General features: G+C 40.0%; 1 protein-coding gene across 1 annotated transcript; it reads right to left on the reverse strand.

Moving 5' to 3' along the window:
• Positions 1–13978, reverse strand: LOC113451822 (vomeronasal type-2 receptor 26-like). The gene is made up of 3 exons (XM_026723214.2): positions 13873–13978; positions 6788–7658; positions 1–61 (listed from the first exon to the last, which is right to left on the reverse strand). The coding sequence occupies exons 1-3, from the start codon at positions 13976–13978 to the stop codon at positions 1–3; spliced, it is 1038 nt and encodes a 345-aa protein (XP_026578999.2).
• Positions 13979–24069: the final 10091 nt, after the last annotated feature.

The following is a 24069-nucleotide window of genomic DNA, read 5'->3' on the forward strand; positions in this document are numbered from 1 at the left end:
TTATTTTTCCAACTTAATTCTTTTTGTCTCCACAAGCCTATTGTGTCTTAAATCAATACAGATCCAAAGCCAAAGGATAGCCACCTTTCAGCACATAATTTTATGAACATTGAGATGAAATAGGGAATAGAATTAAAATCATGTGAAGTATTAGTACCATTTTCAAAACTTTAATAAGACCACACCAGGACTATTGAATCCAGTTTTGGTCACCACATTGCAAAAAAGTTGTTGAGACTGGAAAAAGTGTGGACAGAGCAACTAAGATTATTAAAGGCCTGTGTCAGTTTTGGAAGCCATATTGACACCAGATGCTTCCACACTGCCACATTCTTGAGCCTGGGAAAATGGGGGGGGGGATTTCTTGGAGTGTATGTGGTCAGACTTAATAGCATTCTTCTTCTAAGTCAAGGTCATGGTATTTCTGCACCTGGGTGAGGGGATGTCTCAAGTTGGGACGATGGTGATTGGGGCATGTGATGCAATGATCGGTGCAGGGGATGGATTAGTAGTTTTTACTTATTGCAAGGAAATCTGGAACTTTCAGGTTCAGGATTCACCAGATGTGCCAGTTTACTATCCAAATAAAATAGAACTGTTGAGAAGATGTCTATCTCAGAGTTATTGTTTGGAGTGGAGGTTTTCTGGAACACTGACAGCCTGGAGATTAAAACATATGAAGAATGGTTGCAGGATTTGGGTATACAATCAAGATCAAGTGAGGTACTAATGCCATTCTACAAAGTCTTAGTAAGACCACACCTAGAATATTACCACATTATAAAAAAAATGTTGAGACTCTAGAAAAAGTATAGAGAAGAGTAACCAGGATGATTAGGGGACTGGAGACTAAAACATAAGAAGAACGGTTACAGGAACTGGGCATGGCTAGTCTAGTGAAGAGAAGGACAAGGAGAGACATGATATCAGTCTCCCAATATTTGAGGGGCTGCAACAGAGAGGAAGGGGTCAATCTATCTTCTAAAGCACCTGTAGGCCAGACAAGGAATAATGGATGGAAACTGAACAAGGAGAGATTTAACCTGGAAATAAGGAGAAACTTTCTGACAGTGAGAACAATCAACCAATGGAACAGCCTGCCCTTGGAAGTTGTGGGAGCGCCATCACTCGAGACTTTCAAGAAGAGATTGGATTGCCATTTGTCAGAAATGGGCAGGGGGTTGGACTAGATGGCCTATAAGGAACCTTCCAACTCTAATTATCTATTATCTGTTGTCTGTATGGCTAGTCTGGTGAAGAGAAGGACTGACATAATAGTGGGGTTCCAGTATTAGAGGGGCTGCCACAAAGAAGAGTGGTTCAATTTATTTTCCAAAGCACCTAAGGGCAGGACAAGAAACAATCATTGGAAACTTAACAAGGAGCAAAGCAACCTGGAATTAAGGAGAAACTTCCTAGCAGCAAGAACAATTAATCAGTAGAACAGCTTGCCTTTAGAAGTTATAGATGCTTCAGCACTGGAGGTTTTTAAGAAGAGAATGGACAACCACTTGTCTGAAATGATATTGGGTCTCCTGGCTTGGACTAAAAGTGGGGGGGATTGATTTAATTGGAATCTTGGTGGTTGAACATAGTAGTCATTAAGTGAGACATCCTTTTAATTGCTTTGGTCAATGACTCCAATACTGGCATTCCTAGTTGCAGTTATTAAGTAATTCTGTGCCTTGTTAAGCAGAATGTGGGGATGTTTCATGAGTTGGCACGGGAGCCTCGGAAGCTTAACGCAGGCCATGTATTAACTGCATGGGTGGTGGAGTGAAATGGAATGCTGCAGATTTCCTAGAATGGCTTTGAACTGTGTGGCACTTGTTGGCAGCAGTTCTGGATTTGGAACTGAAGAAGAGGCCTGGGCGCTTCAAGAGCTTCTGACAGCTGCTACTAGATATAGCAAAGGACCAATCTATGGTGCCTCTGGCAGTCAAAATGGGGCACGGGTGGCCATTTCTGCAAGCAAAGTGCTGCAGGAGGCCATCCAGGCCAAAAACAGGGCATGTGGGGGCCATGCGCAGCTCCCTTTGCCCCATTTTGGCCAGCAAAGTGCTGCAGGAGGCATCTGTCCCATCTCCCTGCAGGCAGCCCAAAGGAGGAGGCCTACAATGCTGATCAAGTCCTTGAAGAAATCCGGTTTGATGCCCCTGCCATGGATAGATACATAGATAGATGATGATGATGATAGAAAGATAGACTTAGAGTACATAACTTTATTAGTTTGAATGCATACTAATCAGCATACATTAAAAAGAAATTTTGTTGCATGCAGCTCTCAAAGGTTCACCACATCAACTATACACTACATAAACACAATAAACGAATAAACAAACAATGTCTCAATATATTCCATTTACTCTCACCTATTCCTTTCTTTCACCTGTCCATCTTTCCTTCCTTTATTAATGAAGAACCTTTTTCTACTACACAAATATAGAGTGAAACAATGTATCAAATTAAACTATGTTTGTGTGTGTGTGTGTGTGTGTGTGTGTGTGTGTGTAAAAGAAAAAACAGACATCCTGTGATCTCCGGAACTTAAAATTACATTTAATAGACTTACTAAACTTTCGTCAGCCTCTGCTGACATCGTCAGAGTATTAAGCTACCATTACAGAGATCTTTGCCTTTATATATCATTAACCCAGGCTGCATCAAACATGGGAGAAAACAACAAGAGATAAGCCACCTTTGATCAACATGATGGAAGCAAAAACAGAGCTAATTACAGATGGGAGGCAGTTGAGTGGGCTTATTACGTGTGCAAGTACTAAATTGATTAATGATATATAAAAGCAAAGATCTCTGTAATAGCAATAGCACTTAGACTTATATACAGCTTTATAGTGCTTTACATCCCTCTTTAAATGGTTTTCAGAGTCAGCATATTTCCCCCAGCAATTTGGGTCCTCATTTTACCTCCTGGGAAGGATGGAAGGCTGACCTTGAGCCTGGTGGGATTTGAATTGCCAAATTGTAGGCAGCTGGCTGCAGAAGTAGTTTGCAGTATATATATATATATATATATATATATATATATATATATATATATACATATATATATATATATATACATATATATATATATATATATATATATATATATATATATATATATATATATGTTGTGATTCGGCACCAGCTACAGGTTTTTTGAATGAAAGCTCCAGCGAGGAGGACTTGTATGAATCAGCAAGTATTAGTGATTGCAATGATGAGGAGGAGGCGAATATTACAAGGAGGTCACATTTGATTTGCAGGACCGGCCTGAACCTTCAACCTCTTCGGCTTCTCAATCAGGTTATCAGCCGGGAACGGTTGTTAATGAGGAACATATGGAGTCTTCAGGTGAAAGTAATAATTTAGATAATCGCTGGGTGGATGTCAGAAGCAGGCGTCTCCTTACGAGAAACCAACGGGAGCACAGGAGGAGGGCAGATCAGTAATTAGCCTAATTAGTTGCTACTCAATAAAAGAAAGAGGAATGACTCTGCATGCTGTCGAGAACAAATTGTCTGCAAGAAGAGCTGAGGACTTTGACTTGGAGAATTTGGGTCTGAAGTATTTTTGTTGGAATTGGATTTGTTGGAACTATTATTTTGGATTGTTTTGTCGAGGCTGGCCACAGCTGTGATCGGTGGAGACTTCTGGTTGCTGCCTTTGTTTGCGAGGACTGCTGCTTTCAGCCTTATCTGCTTACTTTTGATGATGCTAACAAAATCAGCCTTATCTGCTTACTTTTGAAGGTGGGACATAACATTTCACAGCTGTGATTGGTGGAGACTCCTGGTTGCTGCCTTTGTTTGCGAGGACTGCTGCTTTCAGCCTTATCTGCTTACTTTTGATGATGCTAACAAAATCAGACTTGAAATCACCAACATCCTCTGCACTAGCAAACCACCCAAAAGCAACTTATCCAAAGAAGAACAAACTGCACTACTTAACCTGAAAGAAGACACCAGCATAATAATCCTACCAGCAGACAAAGGCAACGCGACAGTGGTTATGAACACATCTGACTACCAAACCAAGTTAACCAACCTACTCCAAGACCCCGCATACAAACCCCTAAAGACAGACCCCACCACCTACCTAGAAAAAACTACCAAATCCAAAATAAAAACCTCCCCCATCAGTGAAGAAATCCAGCAAAGAATCATACCCAGAGAAAAATCATCCAGATGCCCCAAGCTTTATGGTCTCCCCAAGATACACAAAGAAGGAACCCCACTCAGACCAATAGTCAGCTCCATAGGCTCACCTCTACAAAACCTGGCCAAATTTCTCGCCAAACAACTACAACCCTATGCAGAATCCATCAACTCACATGTAAGAAACTCATTCCAGTTCATCGAAATCATAAAGAAACAAAACTTACAACCCAGCGACCTACTAGTAAGCTTCGATGTCATATCCCTCTTCACCCAAGTGCCAATAAAAGAAGCCTTGACAGCCATCCAAAACAAATACAACCCTCCCAAGCACATCCTAGATCTAACCAACCACTGCCTATCCAATACATACTTCACCTACAATGGACAAAAATACAAACAAATAGAAGGAGCACCCATGGGATCACCCCTCTCACCTGTCATCGCAAACCTCTACATGGAACACTTTGAAACACAAGCTCTAGAAAAATACGACCACAAACCCAAACTCTGGCTCAGATACGTAGATGACACCTTCATAATCTGGCCACATGGGAAAGAAAAACTGAACAACTTCCTCACACACCTCAACAGCCTACACCCCAAAATACAATTCACCATGGAAACAGAAGCCAAAAACCAACTTCCCTTCCTAGATGTCTTGGTATACAAAAGATCCAATGGCTCCCTAGGACACACCATCTACCAAAAGAAAACACATACTAACCGCTATCTACATGCACTCTCACACCACCACCCAGCACAGATCAATTCCGTAGCCAAAACACTCATCTCCAGAACAAAATGCTTAGCCGATGAACAACACCAAAAAGCCGAACTACACACCCTCACCAACGTACTTACAGCCAATGGATTCCAAAAACACAAGATTACCCACCTAATCCAAAAAGAAACCCCAACCAAAATCCAAGACAGAGAACAAGAAAACGGCAAAGCCCTCCTCCCATATATAAAAGGCACTACAGACAGAATCAGCAAGATCCTCCAAAAACACAATATTAAAACAACATTCTGCACAAACAGAAAAATATCCACCATCCTAAGAAACCCCAAAGACAGAGTCGAATTAGAAAACCAAGGAGTATACGAAATCCCCTGCACTGCCTGCCCTGCCACATACATTGGACAGACTAACAGAAGAATTAGTGCACGCATTGAAGAACATAAGAACTCAATCAAAAAGAAGAAACGACCTCTTCCTGGTCCAACACCTCAAAGCCACAGGACATAAAATTAACTTTAAAAATACCAGAACTATTGCCAAAACCGAACACTTCAACAGCAGAATAATCAGAGAAGCCATAGAAATAGAAAACGCCCACACAGCATGAACAAACGAGATGACACCTCCCGCCTCCCAGCCATTTGGAAACCCGCCTCATGAACAGACGAATACCTGCAACCTCACCACTGCCCACTCCAAACCCCTCCGAGCCATACATGAAGCAAGCCGACACCAACTATGGAGATGCAGCGCGACCTCGAACTCAAGCCGGGCAGCAAGAAATCCAGCCAATCAGAACACGGCCAACCCCCAACCAATCAAAACACAGCCAGGCCCCCACCAATGAGAAGACACCCCACCCAATCAGAACACAGCCAAGCCCCACCCATTCAAATCCCACCCCCACTGACAGTTAGAAAGAAAAAGCAGCTGCAACCTCACATCACTCTGAAAAGCAAGAGCCAAAGACAGAGGCCTGATGATGATGAATGAGACTTCATCGAAACGTTGCCTAGACACTTTGAATCTTACGCGGGAAAAAAAACCAAAGATATATATATAAAGATATATATATATATATATATATATATATATATTTTTCACGTTATTAAAAGTTGTTGTGCTTTTAAAATTGTAGCAACGTTTTGGCAGAATCTCATCTGCCATCATCAGGCTTCTGTATAGTGTTCACAGGCTTCTGGTGGCAGATGAGCTTCTGCTGAAACATTGCTACAACTTTAAAAGCACAACTACAATGACATGGGAAAATACCCGAACAAAGCTGAATGCTATACATGTAAGTACCCGCAAAAACTTAAGAAATATATATATGTATATGTATATATATGTGTATATATGTATATATGTATATATATATATATATATATATATATATATATATATATATATATATATATATATGTGTGTGTGTGTGTGTGTGTGTGTGTGTGTGTGTTGATTGAATGAAAAACTTAATAGGAAGCTCAGCAAAGCAGTCTATGGAAACAAACATCCTTAAAACACTCATAGTGAACCCAACCCAACATATTTTTAAAGATACTTTTGATTAAAATAAATGAAGTGGATGTTGTCCTTGTAGAAATTAATACCCACATTTTTAATATCAGTGTGCATTTCAAAGTTGATCATTGGATCCTCCCTGGGGACAAAAGGCATTAATGAAAAATAAAAGGGTGGGCAATTGTGGCTGATTAACAGATACTTTGCGATTAGTTACATCATGTGATTTCCAGTGGTTTCATAGAGAAGCCCATGTCTTATTTCATGATATTTTAGAAATCAGATCAAATACCAAATCAAAATAAAAGTTCCAGACCCCAGCATAAATCAGAGATTCTTGTGCCTCATTATCATTTCTCTGCTATTCAGACTGGGTCTCAGTAGGATAATGTAACATTTGGGGAAAAAAATACAAGCCAAGAGACCAGCCCCAGATGTTAAGATGGAAAAGATCTCCACAACCACCATGGACTTCCCTTTGGTGCTCAGATAAGTGGGGAGGAAGGTGATCCAAACACTGCAAAAGACCAGCATACTAAAAGTAATGAACTTGGCTTCATTAAAGCTGTCGGGCAATTTCCTAGCCAAACAGGCCACTGTGAAACTGATAAAGGCCAAAAAACCCAGGTAGGCAAGGACAGCATAAAACATTGAAGGTGAGCCTTCATTACATTCCAAGATGGTCTTTCCTACTAAGGAGTGGAAGTCCAAATTGGGAAATGGGGGAGAGGTTACTAGCCAGGTGACACCAAGAATTCCTTGGATCAGGGGACAGGCTAAGATAATGGAATTAGTTAGTGGTTTTCCTAAGAGTTTCCTTGTCCTGTTCCCTGGCTTGGTGGCCATGAAGGCAAGAACCACCATGACAGTTTTTGCCAAAACAGAGGAAACTGCAAGAGAAAATAGAATGGCAAAGGAAATTTGTCGGAAGAGACAGGTGATCTTCCTGGGTTGACCAATAAAGAGGAAGGAGCAGAGAAAGCAAAGCAGGAGGGAGACCAGGAGAATATAGGTAAGATTTTGGTTGTTGGCCTTGACGATTGGTGTACCATGATGTTCAAGAAAAATAATCAGGATTGCAAATGTGATCACAAAGAGAGAAAAAGCTAGAGAAGCTAAAGCATATCCCAGAGGTTCTTCATAGGCAAGGAAATGGAGCTTCTTGGCAATACAGTGGTCATTATCTTTGTTTGGATATTGGTCTTCTGGGCAGAGATCACAGTGGGCTGCATCTGGAATCAAAAACCTTTATCTAAGAATTTTGAGGGGCATTTGCCATGGGCAATATCTCTCTCTCAGGGGTTACATGACTATCCTTTTCTTTTGTGGCCAACCCACAATAGTAATGATAAGGTGATGCATTGTGCACTTTATGATGTATCAAAAAGAACTAATCATCCTTCATTTATGATGATCCTGAGATTAGATCAGCCAGAGACAAATATCTATTCAGTTCTAAAAAGCCTGGTTGCTGGGAAGGAAAAGGCCCTGTACAGTCTTTGGGCACTTCCATGCCCATGTATCTTTAAGTCTCAGAGAGATTGCCAACTGTGTTTTCCCCCACTTTATATTGCAATCCTCAACTGACTGATAGATGTGTCAAATAGCTATTCTGCTAATTGTTTATGGAGATTCTCAGTTATCCAGGTCATAGTTGTCCCAAAGGTGCTTTTTCAAAAGGCAACTGGACTTCCTTTGTTTTTCTTTGAAGACCTTTTGCGTTTCACCCAAAAAACTTCCTCAATTCTGACAGAATGATGGAGGATGGAAGGATTTACTGTATATTCCTTACAGCCATTTGGTGGTTAGCACACTTTCTGAAAGTCATTGAGGCCACTTTGAGGTTCATCTGTGCCCTCAGGATCACCTGAATAGTACAAATGGGTGTGGAAGCTTCTTAGAAAGGACCATGTTGTAAACAGGAGGTAGGGAGTGTAGTATCCTCTTAGATAGAAGCCTCAACATTGAAATTTACAGAAAACCCACACAGAGAAATCAGTATTTACATTTTAATTCACACCACCCACTGGAGCACAAATTAGAGTGATCAGAACTTCACCACCAGGCTGAAGGTTTGCCTACTAGCAAAGAGAGAAAACAAAAAGAACTAAAACACATCAAGGAAGCTCTCAGAACTTGTGGCTATCCCAACTGGGCTTTCATCAAATAATAAAAAAGACCCAGCAGGAGCTTCTCATAACAGATAACGAAGAGTACAATAAATGAAGCAACATTGTCATTCCATACATTACAGGACTATCTGAAAACTCAGGAGGATTTTCTGCTAACACAACATACATGCATATTTTAAACCCAAGAATCTGCACTGTATATCGGACATTAATACAATTGAGCAAGTCCAGAAGTATTTCACAAGAAGAGTACTACACTCCTCTGCTTGCAAAAGAATACCCTTCACCACCAGGCTTGAAATTTTGGGTTTGGACAACCTAGAACTATGCCACCTATGGTTGGACTTAAGCGTAGTACACAAAACTATATGCTACAATGTCCTACCAGTCAATGACTACTTCAGCTTCAACCACAACAATACAAGAGCACACAACAGATATAAACTCAATGTAAACCGCTCCAAACTTGATTAAAGAAAGTATGACTTCAGCAACAGAGTGGTCAATGCATGGAATGCACTACTTTACATCCTCTAACTCCCACTCTTTTAACCTTAAAATATCTGCTATTGACCTCACCCCATTCCTAAGAAGTCTGTAAGGGGCATGCATAAGTTATTACTTATTACAGACCAATCTCCTTATGCTGCATCACCTGTAAAGTCATGGAATCAATTATTAACCAATCCATTATCCTCTACTTAGAGACAAACAACCTACTCTCCAATAAATAATTTGGTTTCAGAAAAATACTATCCTGTAATCTGCAACTCTTACACTGCAAAAACATATGGACTACACAACTTGATCAGGGCAAAACAATAGACGCAATCTACATAGACGTCTGTAAAGCCTTTGATTCAGTGGTACATGACAAACTACTCCTAAAACTAAAATCTGATTATATCTCTAGACAACTGCATAACTGGATAGAAGCATTCCTGTCAAACAGACAACAAATGGTCAAAATTGGGAGTGTCCTATCAAATTCTGTACCAGTCAATAGTGGTGTCCCTCAAGACAGTGTTCTAGGACCAGCCCTCTTCATACTCTACATAAATGACTCTGTGATCATATTAAGAGCAACTGCGTTCTCTTCATTGATGTTTTAAAAATGTTCAATACCACAGACAATACTGCTACCCTTCTAAAAGATCTTGACTGTGCATCAGAATGGTCAAACAAATGGCAACTTCAAATCTCAACAAATATATGCTCTGTCTTACATATTAGCAAAAAAAATCAGAAAATAAAATACAAGCTAAATAGTCAAGACCTTGTTGATGATCCAAGCTCTGTAAAGGACCTTGGAATACTCATCTCTAATGATCTAAGTGTGAGAGCCCTCTGTAACTACATAGCGAAAAAGGCATTAAGAGTTGTTAACCTAATCCTATGTAGCTTTTTCTCTGGTAATATCACATTATTAGCTAGAGCATACAATACATTTGCTAGACCAATACTCGAATACAGCTCATCAGTCTGGAATCCGCATTATGTATCTGATATTTACCCAGTTGAGAAAATCCAGAAATATTTTACAAGAAGAGTTCTCCACTCCTGTACTCATTGTAGAATACCTTTTGCCACCAGACTTGAAATTCTAGACTTAGAAAACCTAGAATTATGCCATCTTCGGTCTGATCTAAGTATGGTATATAAAATCATACGTTGCAATGACTTACCTGTCAATGAATACTTCAGCTTCAACCATAACAACACAAGAGCACACAATAGATACAAACTCAAGGTTAATCGCATCAAACTTGATTGCAGGACATACAACTTCAGCAATAGAGTGGTCAATGCCTGGAATACTCCACCTGACTCTGTGGTTTCTTCCCCAAACCCCAAAAACTTTAATCTTAGACTGTCTACTACTGACCTCACCCCTTTCCTAAGAGATCTGTAGGGGGTGTGCATAAGTGTACCAATGTGCCTACCATCCCTGTCCTATTGTTTCTTTTATTTTTCTTATATGTATCCATTTCATGTATTCATAACTATGTATATATTTATACCTATTATCTTGTAAGTGATTGACATCAAAATAAATCAAAATAAATCAAAATAAGTGCACAATCATGCCTACCGTCCCTGTCCTATTGTCCCATTTATTCATACCTATTTCCTGTATTCATACTCGTGTTTATTCTTATACCTATTATCTTGTGATTGACAAATCAAATAAATAAAAATAAAAATACGCTCAGGCAGAAGTTTGTCCACCCCAAGGACACAAACTGAGCAATTTGATATATGCAGTACAATGCAGTGAGACATGTGTAGACCTGTCCATTGGAGAAACAAAACAACCACTTCACAAATACATGGAGAACACATCTTTCAGGGCAAGATTCAGCAGTCCATCTGCATTTGAAAGACAAAGGCCACTCTTTTGAAGATAGCAAAGTCCACATTTTCAACAGAGAGGACTGCTGGTTTGAAAGAAGGTTCAAAAGGCCATCTACTGCCAGGATTCCAACACTTAACTCAATTTAAATCATGAGTCTCTAGCCAAACTCCAAAAGATTTATTGGGAGTTAGAAGATGCGGCATTGCCTGGGTGTAGCCAACTCCAAGAAACATAATTCATTGTCACCATTGACCCTGGTTTTCCCCCACTCCCTGGGTGTATCATAATTCATGTTTTCCAATGGGACACATCCATAGTCAAGAGTCATCAATCATACTCTCCAGTTAGAATTTTGCACGGCAGAAACCTCGGTCACCTAGAAATTAGCAGTTTAAAATAATGGGATTTACTGTAAAATATGTTCATGTTATCATCATCATCATGAGCAACAACATTATTTTTTCAACTTAATTCTTTTTGTCTCCACAAGCCTATTGTGTCTTAAGTCAATGCAGATCCAAAGCCAAAGGATAGCCACCTTTCAGCACATAATTTTTATGAACATTGAGATGAAATAGGGAATAGAATTAAAATCATGTGAAGTATTAGAACCATTTTCAAAACTTTAATAAGACCACACCAGGACTATTGAATCCAGTTTTGGTCACCACATTGCAAAAAAGTTGTTGAGACTGGAAAAAGTGTGGACAGAGCAACTAAGATTATTAAAGGCCTGTGTCAGTTTTGATCAGAAACCTCGGTCACCTAGAAATTATTTTTGAAAACATTTATGGAATGCAAGCTGCCCACTGCTTCCCCCTCCCTTTCTGTTGGCAACTCCAAAAGACCACAGAAGTATTTTATGAGTTGACATCTACATTAACATTGAACAACCTTCTCTCAAAAGAGATGTTTACAACACAGTCCTTTCAGCAGTTCCAAAAAGGTTCCACACCTATTTGCACTGTTCAACTGATCCTGAGGGTACAGATAAACCTTCAAGTGGCCTTAATGACTCTCAGAAAGAGTGCTAATGATCAGATGACTTGCAAGGAATATAAATCTTTACATCCTCCTCCATTCATTCAGAACTGAAGAAGCTTCTTCAGTTGGATGAAAAGTAAAACATCTTCAGGGAAAAACAAAGAAAATTCAGTTGCCTTTTGAAAAAACACCATTGGAATAGCTATCCTGCTATTTTCTATGTCTATATATTATTATTGGTGTGTGCTGTGAAGGTTACAAAAAAGAAAAGGTGATAAAAATGAGCACTGCATCTTTCTTTTCCTGATCAAAAGTGATTTACTGGAAATTTATTCCAAAAGGGGAAAAGGAAACAAAGATCCAGATCCAAAATAGCACTATTGGCTTTGTACTTCCCATCTACTTATCTAGATGTGTTGTGGTTCAATGGCATCCTGTGCAGATGGGCAGTGGAATTGGATAGTGAGGAAGAATGGGGACCAGTCTGGGAGTCAGGGGAGGACTCGAACGAGGATCCTGCATCCGATGCAGAGATGGGGCCAGGATCATCTGGGAGTTGTGTGCTGACTCCGGAGCCTCCAGAGTCTGGCAGCAGCAAGGCAGAGGAAGAAGGGGAGCCTGTTCCCAGTACACGTGCATGCAGAGCTGCTAGAAGGCAAGAGCAGCTAAGACAAATAGGGGCAATTTGGGAGTAAGGCTTGGAGGTGATTGCTCCTCCCCCTAAGATATAAAGGAAGTGCAAAGATAGAGAAACCTTTGCAGAAAGCAAAGTCTTTTGCTCTGTTCGGATTAAACCTTGCAGCTCTTTGTGGACTTTGTGCTTCAGTTGGTTTTTTTTACAGTTGATTTGGCACTTTAGTTGTTGGCAGCAGTTCAAAGGAGATAAAGGTGGGTGCTTATCTCAAGGGACTACTTGGGATTCATTACAGGCTGGGAATGAACATAATTCCCAGCGTTGAAATAAAACAAGAGTTGTTTGGACTAAGCATGTGCTTAATTACTGTCTCAGGAAGCCTTGGTCAGAACAAGACTTTTTTTGGGGGGTGCGGGGGGTTGGGGCTTGCATGAAAGAGTTAGCAAACATGGATAGCCAAATCTTCTTTTTCCCTCAACAGGTCTATCAATTGCCTGGGGCTGACAATACTGAGAGAAGAAGTGCACCCCAAATAATAAAAACTTAAAGCTTGAACTTCATATCCCATTCCTTCAGAAAAACAATGTTGCTTGGTTTTCCTTAGGAGATGTGATAGTAGGAATGAAAAAGCTAACAAGGGGCCCCATAAATTTTGCCCTGAAAGTACCCTACCATCAGAGGATAATTAGGATGGCAGAAAAACAATTACTACAACCTGCCTTCATTCGAGGACCTGTATACTGCACAAGTCAAAAAGGGCTGTGAAAATATTTACAGACCCCTCATATCCTGGACATAAACTGTTTCAACTCCTTCCCTCAAAATGATGCTATAGAGCACTGCACAACAGAACAACTAGACACAAAGACAGTTTTTCCCCGAAAGCCATCACTCTGCTAAACAAATAATTCCCTCAACACTGTTCAACTATTTACAAAGTGTACACTACTATTACTGTTAATCTTCTCATCCTTCTTGTCACCCATCCCCTCCCACTTGTGACTGTATGACTGTAACTTTGTTGCTTGTATCCTTATGATTTATATTGACTGTTTCCTAGTATGATTTGATTGTTTACTGTACCCTATGACTATCATTAAGTGTTGTACCTTATGATTCTTGACTCTCAATGAATGTATCTTTTCTTTTATGAATACTGAGAGCATTTGCACCAAGACAAATTCCTTGGCCAATAAGGAATTCTATTCTATTCTATCTTATCCTATCCTATTCTATACCCTACATTAAATTGCTGAGAAACTGGAAGGGTGGCCTATGGAGGCAGGGCACTTTAATGGCTTCCTGAATCTTGGAAGAACTATATTACAAAGGTACTGTACCTGTCTGATTAGAAATGGTCCCTTCTGAACAAGGGGCACATTGGTAGCAGCAAATCTGCTTGCCCTCTGGAATGCTCCTCCTCTCTCCTGCATGACACCTCTTCATGCCACACCTGGCAAAGGGCACCTTCTAAAAGAGAAAAGAGAAATGCTTGAGATGACCTAAGCAACAAATAACCTTCATGTACTCATTTTCACATTTGTTTTTCCATCTTCAGAATGTCTTTAAAATAAATGGCCCATGGAACAGCTCCTGGGGGACTCCTGCCAATGCACAATGGATGCTAAAGTTTGGAACTGGCATCCTGGCATGCCAAGGAAGTCTTGAGCCATTGAGCTACAGCTTTCTAAAGCAAAGAATTATGACAGTCCTGCTGAACAGGAAAGGTCCAAGGAAATTGCTGTTCCCTACTCTAACGGCATCTTAAGTTCCCTGAAGTTCTGTCCAATCTCAACCCTTCATAGACTCAAACATGTTGCATACAAAGCTTTTCAACAAATGGCTGCCATGTTTTCTGTTTAAATAGATGTATTTTCCAGAATGAAAGAAGTTCTGCATCTCCAGGAGAGAATGTATCTTTCACTGAATTTACATTTCCTTCCAGCTTGCCTTTGTGACCCAGATGATTGCATCTGCATTAATGGTGAAATCTTGGCTTGGGGGAACCCCAAGATCTATTTGCCCAACTTTTGTGGAGCTAAAAGATTGATTGGGCAGGAAAACCCAGTTGAGTAGATCATAACGAGCAGATTCCAGTCCATTTTCTGAGAAGGAGACTTCATCTCCAGCACTGTTGTTGAATTGGACCTTCCTCAAATAGGAAAGAATCTGAAAAAAAGAGAGAAAGGGATCTTCAGAAATTGGAGTACTTGGCTGAAAGCCACAAATGAGACACCATGACTTCTATCATTCTGTGATGGCCATTGTCTTAGGAGATGGATCTAAGTCTGAGAACCTAGAGGTTCTTCCCTAGGTAGAGATCAGGAGTAACATTAAATATTTAGGTACTTCCCCATGCTACATTTCTATTTATCATGACAAACAAATGAGGTCACACACAAAGCTAAACCAAAGAAATCTTAACAAAGACTTAAAATAACTTTATTGTTACTTTAAAAGTACGCTAATCGTCATATATTAAAATGAAATTTTGTTGCATTCAGCTATCGAAGGGTCATCACCTCCAATATACATTACACAAACATTACAAAAGTACAAATAAATACATGAAAAAATAGGCATTACCAACATATATGACACAGAGAAACAACACAGTATAGTTTAAATGTATACATGGACATGGTGAGCAAAACTAATCTTGCAAGTTTACCAAATGGATGGCACAGGGAACAAAGCTAGTACAGAATCTGGTAATCCTGCTAGAAATACTTCGAAACCTCTTCCCAGAAGGAAGCAACAGAAACAGACCATAAAACGGGTGTGTGGGGTCTAAGCACATGGTGCTTATAAGCAGTATCCTGAATAATAGGAAGCAAACTTCCTATAATCTTCTCAGCTGTCCTTACCACTCTCTGTATGGACTTTCTATCTGAGGCAATGCTATCACCAAACCAAACAGTGATGCAAAGTTAACCAAAGGTTAACATGAATTGAGTTGAAAATCTTTTTAAGAGGTTTGTAGGTTTGCAACATTCAGGCTACATACTGATGGAAACTGAGGTGGTTCTGCAAATATGCCCACTAAGACCTCAATTTACTTGTCAAAACACAACCATTTTGTCATACTGCTCTGGGCTCACACCTCTTTCCTGGAGTGGTTATCTCCTGAACCACAGGCTACCATTGAACAATTTTCTAGGAATAAGATCTTTCCTCTATCAATCTTAAGGACAACTTTTTTTTGGTTTGCTTCTCTTTCCCCCACTCTGGCCCTTTTCAACAAAATCATAATAATTTATAGGGTGTTTTTTTAAAAAAATTATTACTTTTATGAGCTCTTCTTGGATACACTGATATGGTAGCATAGAGATACTGTATTTCATCAATAATTCAAGAAATGCATTTGGGAAGCTTCCTCTATGGATTGGATATAAAGTCACTGTCAGGTGTGGCTCCATTCAAAATCCAAGAAAGAAACCCTTATACTCCATTTTTATAGAGAAAAGTACTTTTACTGAATATGAAGTGGTAGCAAAATAAGAAATACAAGATCGGAAGCAAAAGGCATGGGAATTATATATAGAAAGTTATCCCAAGTCCCCCACCCCCAATTCAAACTGGACATCCAATCTGAAGTGTGTATAATGTCATGTGTGGTGTCTCACACATCTGGTATGCCAAGACAGTTGACCTAGAAAAGATAAGTGGCTGCATTTCTGCAGCAATTCACACAACTTCAACCTCCAGCATCCTTCCCCCCCACGAAGACCAATTATTCCTTCCCCCTGTTTCTAAAGCAGCCAGAAAGAGTCAAGCAGAAGAAGAAATCTTGGAGGCTGACATTTGGCCCTCCTGCAAAATATTACCTGCCAGGCCTGAACATTTGAGATCCTGTTTCCAAGCCTCAGCATGGCTGGATGGGTTTCCGATCCTTGCATTGCATGTAATGCATGTACCACAGCATAAACGGCATTGTAGATGTGGTAACTGTCATCAGTCATGCCTGTGTCAAAAATATACATTGGCAATTTCAGTAAAGTTTCCTTTCCTGTGCATGTATTTTTCCCCTTTGGAGAGATTTTGCCTGGTTGGTGGATTGTGCAGTTAAAGAGATTTTTCCACCATGGACGGAGAAAGACATCACCTTGTGGATTCAAGGGATCTAAAGACAGGAGGAAGTGGCTGAATCCCGAGACATCGCCAGCGTGGTCCCTGAAATGCAGAGCCCCATGGAAGGGCTTTCCATTTCTCAGTATGTCTTGAGGTTTTCTCACATTAAGTTTCCAATGGGAAGTTAAGATCCAAACTTTCAGAAACGATGTGTTTTTCAATTGCTCATGATAATACAGAAACATCTGTACATTTGCAATGCTAGTGTGGTCTGCAAACAGAATCATCACTTCAGCTTTAGACCAGGTATTAAAAATCTGATACGATTTTGACTCCAGATTACGATAATAATCAGATGTCAACATTTCACAGAAAGCCAGGCAGATCTCCTTCTCTTTGAGCATTGGAATCAGAGATGCAAGGAAATGTCCACCACTGTCATTTTCTGGGGCCAGAAGCCCAACCCAGTTCCACTCAAAATACAGGAGCAGCTGGACTAAACCATAATACTGAGCAGATTCCTTGGGATTAATCCGGAAGAAGGGAGGATAAACTGCTCTGCCTTCCTGAGTGAACTCAAAGCCAACACCAAGCTGGAGAAAGTGAGAGTGTTCTTTCAAAGACAAAGTAAAGTTTTATGGTGACTTTAGGGGTCAGCATTGTGTGGCTTATTGCTCCACCAGTCAGGTTTACTCATTGGAATTGGCAAAGTTCATCTCCCTCCCTATTTAAGAAGAGCCACCAAGTTACATATTTTGCCTGGTTGAAAGAGATTAGAAGCAGAGGTGGCATTCAGTTGTTTTGGACCTGTTCTGGAATACTGGTAGTAGAAATTTTGGGCAGTTCAGAGGAACTGGTAAATATCACCTCTGGCTGGCCCTGCCCACCTGCTCCTGCTGTTTCCCATCCTTTATTCCATTGATTTTTAGCTCAGCTGAATTGTGTGGCAGAACGGATGCCGCACCTCAGCTGAGCTAAAAAAGAGCTCAGGTGATCTTTCAGTGCTGTGTGAGGGTGATTTTTGAGTGAAGGCTGCAGAACCAGTAGTGCGCAATTTGGAATCCCACCACTGATTAGAAATCAAGGGAACAACCCACCAACATGATGTAGCACATAAACAGCATTGAAAATGTGGCCACAATTTTAAGAATATAATATTAGAAACGCAGCATTTCAAAATTATTACCTATCTCTTTGGGTTATATAAAAACATATCTTGACATATAAAATATAAAATGAATTCAATTTTAGCATGCATTCTGTTAGGAATATGAGTCAACAGCTATTTGGGTTAGAAATATATAAACCAGGATAAACATTTTAGTACTATATCTTTAAGGGAATGCAAGAGCATGCAATTGGGTGTGGTTTTTCAAACAGCCATAAGATGGAGCCAGAAACCTGGGTTGTTTAGCCTTAGTCTCAGAAGAGTGTGTCTGTTGGAAAGTATTACGGTTGCTCCATTTTTCTTAATTGACTGATATTACTGGATTTAATGTAAGTCTGATACTGAACCGTTTTTGACACTGGAATTTGATATTTGAATTATCCTGGATGAAAACTGACTGATTTTACCTGTGAATGACTTTAGATTGCTTATTTTGGACTTTGCTTAAACCTTTCTGGAAATAAAAACCTACGTTTACTGTACAGTGTATCTGTATGCTGTGTGTATTATTCCAACACTACTCTCTATACGTCTCCCTGTATGCGCTCATTCTCCTAACAGGGAATTACCTCAACACATTCTCTGTGCCATATATCCATGATCTGTCTTGCTAGATCCCCTTGGTTTCATCTTTGGCTTTTTTGTGTGCTTCTCTCCTGTTTGCTCCATACTGGTATTGTCATGCCCCTGTTGGAATCTGATTCCGAGGGGGAGGTCGAACAGCTGACAGGGAGTGGGAGTGTGGCTCCAGTGGCTATGGAGGAAACTGGGGAAGGGCACAGTCCAGCTGGGCATTCAGAGGAAGACTCAGGCCCACCACCTCTTCATCCGAGGGCATGCAGGGAGGAATGGATAAGGGAGAAACATGGGTTATGGGGGAGAAAAAGGTCCTGATTCCTTTCATTAGCTGCATCTGGGAAAAATAAGATAAAAAGGGTGTCTGTGCACAGTACCTTGCTGGAAGCAAAGCATGAATTATCTTTGTTTGTCAAATCTTATCTGGGTTCTGGCATCCTCCCAACTGTGTGTGTTTCATTATCTTTTGAATTCTGCAATTCCTTATCCTTCCCTGTCTCGTTAATTGCTGCAGCATGGTTTGTGTTGATTTTTATTTATAATTTATATGTATTTTGGGGTCAGACTGAATTTCTTCCCTTTAAAGATTGTTCTTGGGAGAGTTTTCTTTCCAGCTGATGATAACTGGGCATTGGGAAGTTGGAGAAATTAAAGAGACTTTACCTACTTTTGTGACTTTGTTGCTTTTGTGTCACACCCTGGTCATCACAGGTATCTTATGGAGCTCCCTTACCTGTGGGACCTTGAAGATGCTGAAGAGGGATGCCATTTGCTTTGAGAATTTGGAGCTGACATCTCCAACGACTGAGAGCAGTGTGTCCTGCTGGTCACATTTATAACCTGGAGCCAGTCGGCCTCGTGAGAGCAGATAGATGCTGTTTGAAGAAACTGATATCTCATCTTGGAAATTGCTGTAGATCTGGAAGCCAAGTGTGATGTTGGGGAGGAGAATAAAATCTTTGTTCACTTCTGTGACTGCAAACACCAAGGCCATGAAGTGCTGGTAGTTTTTGGGTATAAAGCTAGAGTGAGAAAAGGATTCAGAAATATTAAACCTCTATGTCTTTCTGAGAAAGGAAAAAAGCCTTTCTGAAGTCATGGGCCATTTTATATCTCTTTATTGTTCCTGCCTCCTTAATTTTTCTCCAGTGACTGAAATTTCCATATCCAAATCCTGCAACTGTCCTTCATGACTTTAAAACTACATTAATTTTACTTGTCTATTTCTACACAAAGCCAGCACAATTTCTAGTGTATTGTCTCTCTTCACTTTGTATTTTTTTTTATCTTCTTCCTAGTGAAGAGTGCTGGAAAGATTCAGAATTATAATCTATTATGTGAACTTGGGTCCTTGAGAAAAACAGAAAGATTTGAACTATACTAGGACATTGCAAACATCATTACATTAAGTATTTCCGAATGTAGCATCTGAACAAAAAAAACAAAGCAAAAACATTATCCTTTTATTCAAGGTGAAACTTACGAAAATGTGACATAATTCTGGAGTGGATGTTTTTCAAAGTGTTGCATCATAGAGAAAACAATGATTCTGAATGGTAAATTTGCACCAATAATGAGATCACCAGGTCTGTAATAGCCTTTCTTGGTCTGAAAAAGGTTTGTCTTCATGCATTTGGTTTCCATCCTCTTAGCACTAGTTGGAGGCAGGAGCTTGAAAAGCAGCATCAGCAACAGATGAGGCAGCCCAGTCATTCTTGTCACCTTCCTTCTTAGAACACAAATCAAGGTTTGTGCAGAAGCTGAAAAATCTCACCAGAGCTTAAGCACAATAAAAATCTTCTGTGCCACCAGATGCCCCCAGGGCAAATTTATATCAAACATGTTTCTTCTTGCCTGTATTTGGGCTTTGATCAAAGAGTCAACAAGCCCAGACATTCACTTTTTGCATGATAAGGTGAGGTGACATGTCCTGCCCACGGGGAGTTCTCAGAGCATCTTTTTAAAGAAGATTTTATCTTGGAAATGTTTTGTGAGTAGAAATCCACAGGGGACACGTTCTTCTGATGATTACATAGAAAGGCAATTATCCTATCCACTCAGCAATAGCTACTGTTCATACACCAGATGCATTAAAACATTTGTATCTTTTCTTGTTAATCCATAGAAGAGGTGTATTTGACAGTCAAGGTGAAGTATGGTATTTGACCTACAGGAAACACCTGCAGACAAGATGGAGTTTGGCTTGTATCATAGTTGGTTTGAATATTAGGACTGCTAATGGGGACATGGTGAAACATCACAATCAGTTGTACTCCAATAAGTGAGAGCAATAATGCCAATTTTGGATGGGTATGTATGTATGTATGTATGTATGTATGTATGTATGTATGTGTATGTATGTGTATATATACACATATACACTTTGGTTGTTCGGGTTTTCTCCCGCGTAAGATTCGAAGTATCTAGGCAACGTTTCGATGAAGTCTCATTCATCATCTTCAGGCTTCTGTCTTCGGCTCTTGCTTCTCAGAGTGATGTGAGATTGCAGCTGCTTCTTCCTTTTAACTGCTAGTGGGGGTGTGACTTGATTGGGTGGGGGCTTGGCTGTGTTCTGATTGGGTGGGGGTGTGTTCTCATTGGTAGGGGGTTTGGCTGTGTTCTGATTGGTTGGGGGGTTGGCCATGTTCTGATTGGTTGGAGGCATGTTCTGTTCAGGTGGGGGCTTGGTTGTGCTCAGGTTGGTCTTCATCGAAATGAGACTTCATCGAAACGTTGCCTAGATACTTCGAATCTTACGCAGGAGAAAACCCGAACAGCCAAAGATCCACATACAAATACCCATGAGAACCTCAGAAAACATATATATATATACATATATATATATATATATATGGATGGATCTTTGGTTGTTCGGGTTTTCTCCCGTGTAAGATTCGAAGTATCTAGGCAATGTATGTAGTTGTGCTTTTAAAGTTGTAGCAACGTTTCAGCAGAATCTCATCTGCCATCATCAGGCTCCTGTATTGTGTTTGTCTGTGAGTCAGATTTTTACAGTTGTTTCAGTTTTAAATTTGGGGCTAGCCTACTGCTGTGCCAGAATGGTTTTTTTCTTCATCCTGATTGGTTGGGAGTCTTGGTCTGTGTTTATTGGTCTTGGAGATTGCTGTGTTCTGCTTGATTAGTGTTTCTAATATCTTCTGTCTGTTTTGTGGCTATTTTTGTCTTGATTGGCTGGCAACATTGTGTTCCTGTATTGGAGGCTTTTAGTGCAGCTTGGCTCCGAGTAAATGGATGTCTTTCATTTGTGGTATCATCTCTTCTATTTATGCTTTCAGGTCTTTTTTCAATCTCTGTGGCTTCTCTGATAATTCTGTGGCTGGGGTTTTCTATAGTGGCTAGGGTTTTGGTGCCATTGAAGTTGATGCTATGACCTATGACCATGGAGACATTTTTGGACAGTGCTGGCTCTTCAGCTTTGAAACGGAGATGAGCAGTGCCCCCTAGAGCCAGAAATGACTAGTACATATGTGCAAGGGAACCTTTACCTATTTCTACCCAAACTGAGTATGAGGGAAAAAAGCTTCCAGCTTTTCCATCTCCCATTACCTAGTCAAAACTCAGGTCATTTCTGAGACTGGTGCCTGGAGGGGTTGAGGTCTCCCTGGGATAAATTTCCTCCCTCTAACAGACAATTCTTTCTTCCTTTTCACTGATGGCACTTAGATGTCTCCAGAATCTGCCATCTGTTGTTGCAAATTCTGCTTTTTTTCTTTTTATGAAGCACCAATAAGTAGATCGATACAGACTCAATACTTTGAAAGGACTGGAAACCTGAATGGGTGATTTGGGTTTTGTGTCACAGTTGCTGGGGAGAGATTTTCATTTCACAAAAGGAACACTTACACTTAAAAAAACTGAATTATAAATTAAAAATGCTTTCAACTAATGCTAAAATTAGTCTTAATACTAAAACTGTTGTCTACTTCTGCCTTTTTCTATAAGATCTTTATCCACACTATTTCTTTTAATGTCCAGTTTCACTGCATCTTCCTGATTTTTATATTTTTTCAGCTCTCTATTTTCTATAATGGCTTCCCAAATTTGGCAACTTTAAGACTTGTGGACTTCAACTCCCAGAATTCCTCAGCCAGCTAATTAACACCCTAAGATGGTTAGGTATTTCTGTATTGAAATAATGACCATTTAGGAAGTATGTTTATAGTGGTTCATCCATTCCAATATGCCATCCTTCCTCTGTTCAATAATCCAGATTATTTATGTAGAAATCTTTTTAGCTGATTCTCTGGCTGTACTTTATCCAGTTATCACTGCTTTCATCCTTAAACCTATCCCCCAACCATCACATATGTTGTCAAGGGAGTCTGAGGTCCCAAAGATATTTTTTTTCCAAAGGGCAACTGTATTTTCTTTGTTTTTCCTTTGAAGACATTTTGTTTCTCATCCAAGAATCTTCTTCAGTTCTGACTGAATGGGGGGAAGAGGGACATGGAAGGATTTATATTCCTTGCAGTCATCTAGTCATTAGCACTGACGATTGGTCATTAGTTCTCTAATGAGAGTCATTGAGGTCACTTTGGGGAGGGTATCTTTGCCCTCAGGCAAACTGTCAGCACTAAGGCATTGCTTTCTATATGGATCCCTTATTGTACACTTGTTTATACTCCTATATTTATTTTCTTAACCTTTATAGAAAGATCAGTTTCTTCCAAGAAAATATTCTGCAAATTAACAAAAGGTACAATTATAACTAATATACTGATTAAAAATTGCCTATTTGGTTATGCATAAAACATACTGATTCTGCAGACACACACATATGAACACACACACACACAGAGAGAGAGAGAGAAGAAGGGATTATTGTCAAGTTCAGAGTGTGCTTATGATATTGCAACCATTAGTATTGGTGGCGCAGTGGTTAGAATGCAGTATTGCAGGGTACTTTTGCTGACTGCTGACTGCCTGCAATTTGGCAGTTCAAATCTCACCAGGCTCAAGGTTGACTCAGCCTTCCATTCTTCTGAGGTGGGTAAAATGGGGATCCTAATTGTTGGGGGAAATGAGCTGACTCTATAAACTGCTTAGAGAAGGCTGTAAAGCACTGTAAAGTGGAATATAAGTCTAAGTGCTATTGTTATTATCGCTTCTCAACTTGCCCAAGAACTAGTGGGGGGAAAGGGTGAGATAGAATTCAGGCTCCACACTTCAAGAAGAAGAGCTGTGAGAGTCAAGGACACATCAGCAGGGGTTTGCCAAGACCAGAGACTTTTTCTCATAACAATACAATAACACTCAATTGCACAATGTGACCTGCCCTAATTGGGGGTGGGGAAAATCCAATTTGTAATTATGGGGGTTTGCACAGGAATTAGGTAGAACTGGTTTTGCCTTCATTAGTGCCAATATGATGTACTCAATAAAGTTTTGCATTCAGACTTCTGAAGGTCTCAAACGGACTTGCTTTGGTTGGGTTTATCAGTCAGAAACTTGACAATTGTGAAATTATAGGAGGACATACACACTCTTGCCATCTTTATTATGCTTCTTCCTTGGCTTCCAATGAACTCAGGCACACCAAAAAATTGGAGAAAACTGAAAGACCAGGTCTCAAATCTGAATGTCTGTGATCATACAGAGTCCACCAAGATTTAGATTGTGAATCTCACTGCTGGCACCAGTTTCTGTAGCAAAAAATACAGCCTCCCCCACTCCCCTCAAAAAACAACAACAACCAATAATC

Source organism: Pseudonaja textilis, chromosome 2, assembly GCF_049901715.1.
Source record: "Pseudonaja textilis isolate UNSWEBS1 chromosome 2, rPseTex1.2, whole genome shotgun sequence".
Taxonomy (NCBI): Eukaryota; Metazoa; Chordata; class Lepidosauria; order Squamata; family Elapidae; genus Pseudonaja; species Pseudonaja textilis.

Coding starts and splice junctions, on each gene's coding strand:
- LOC113451822 (XM_026723214.2), bottom strand. CDS start 13,978: ATGAAGAGGTGTCATGCAGGAGAGAGGAGGAGCATTCCAGAGGGCAAG. Junction 7,659..13,872: donor GACCATTTCTAATCAGACAG/GTACAGTACCTT, acceptor TTTTGATTCCAG/ATGCAGCCCACTGTGATCTC. Junction 62..6,787: donor CTGAGACCCAGTCTGAATAG/CAGAGAAATGAT, acceptor TTGGCTTTGGAT/CTGTATTGATTTAAGACACA.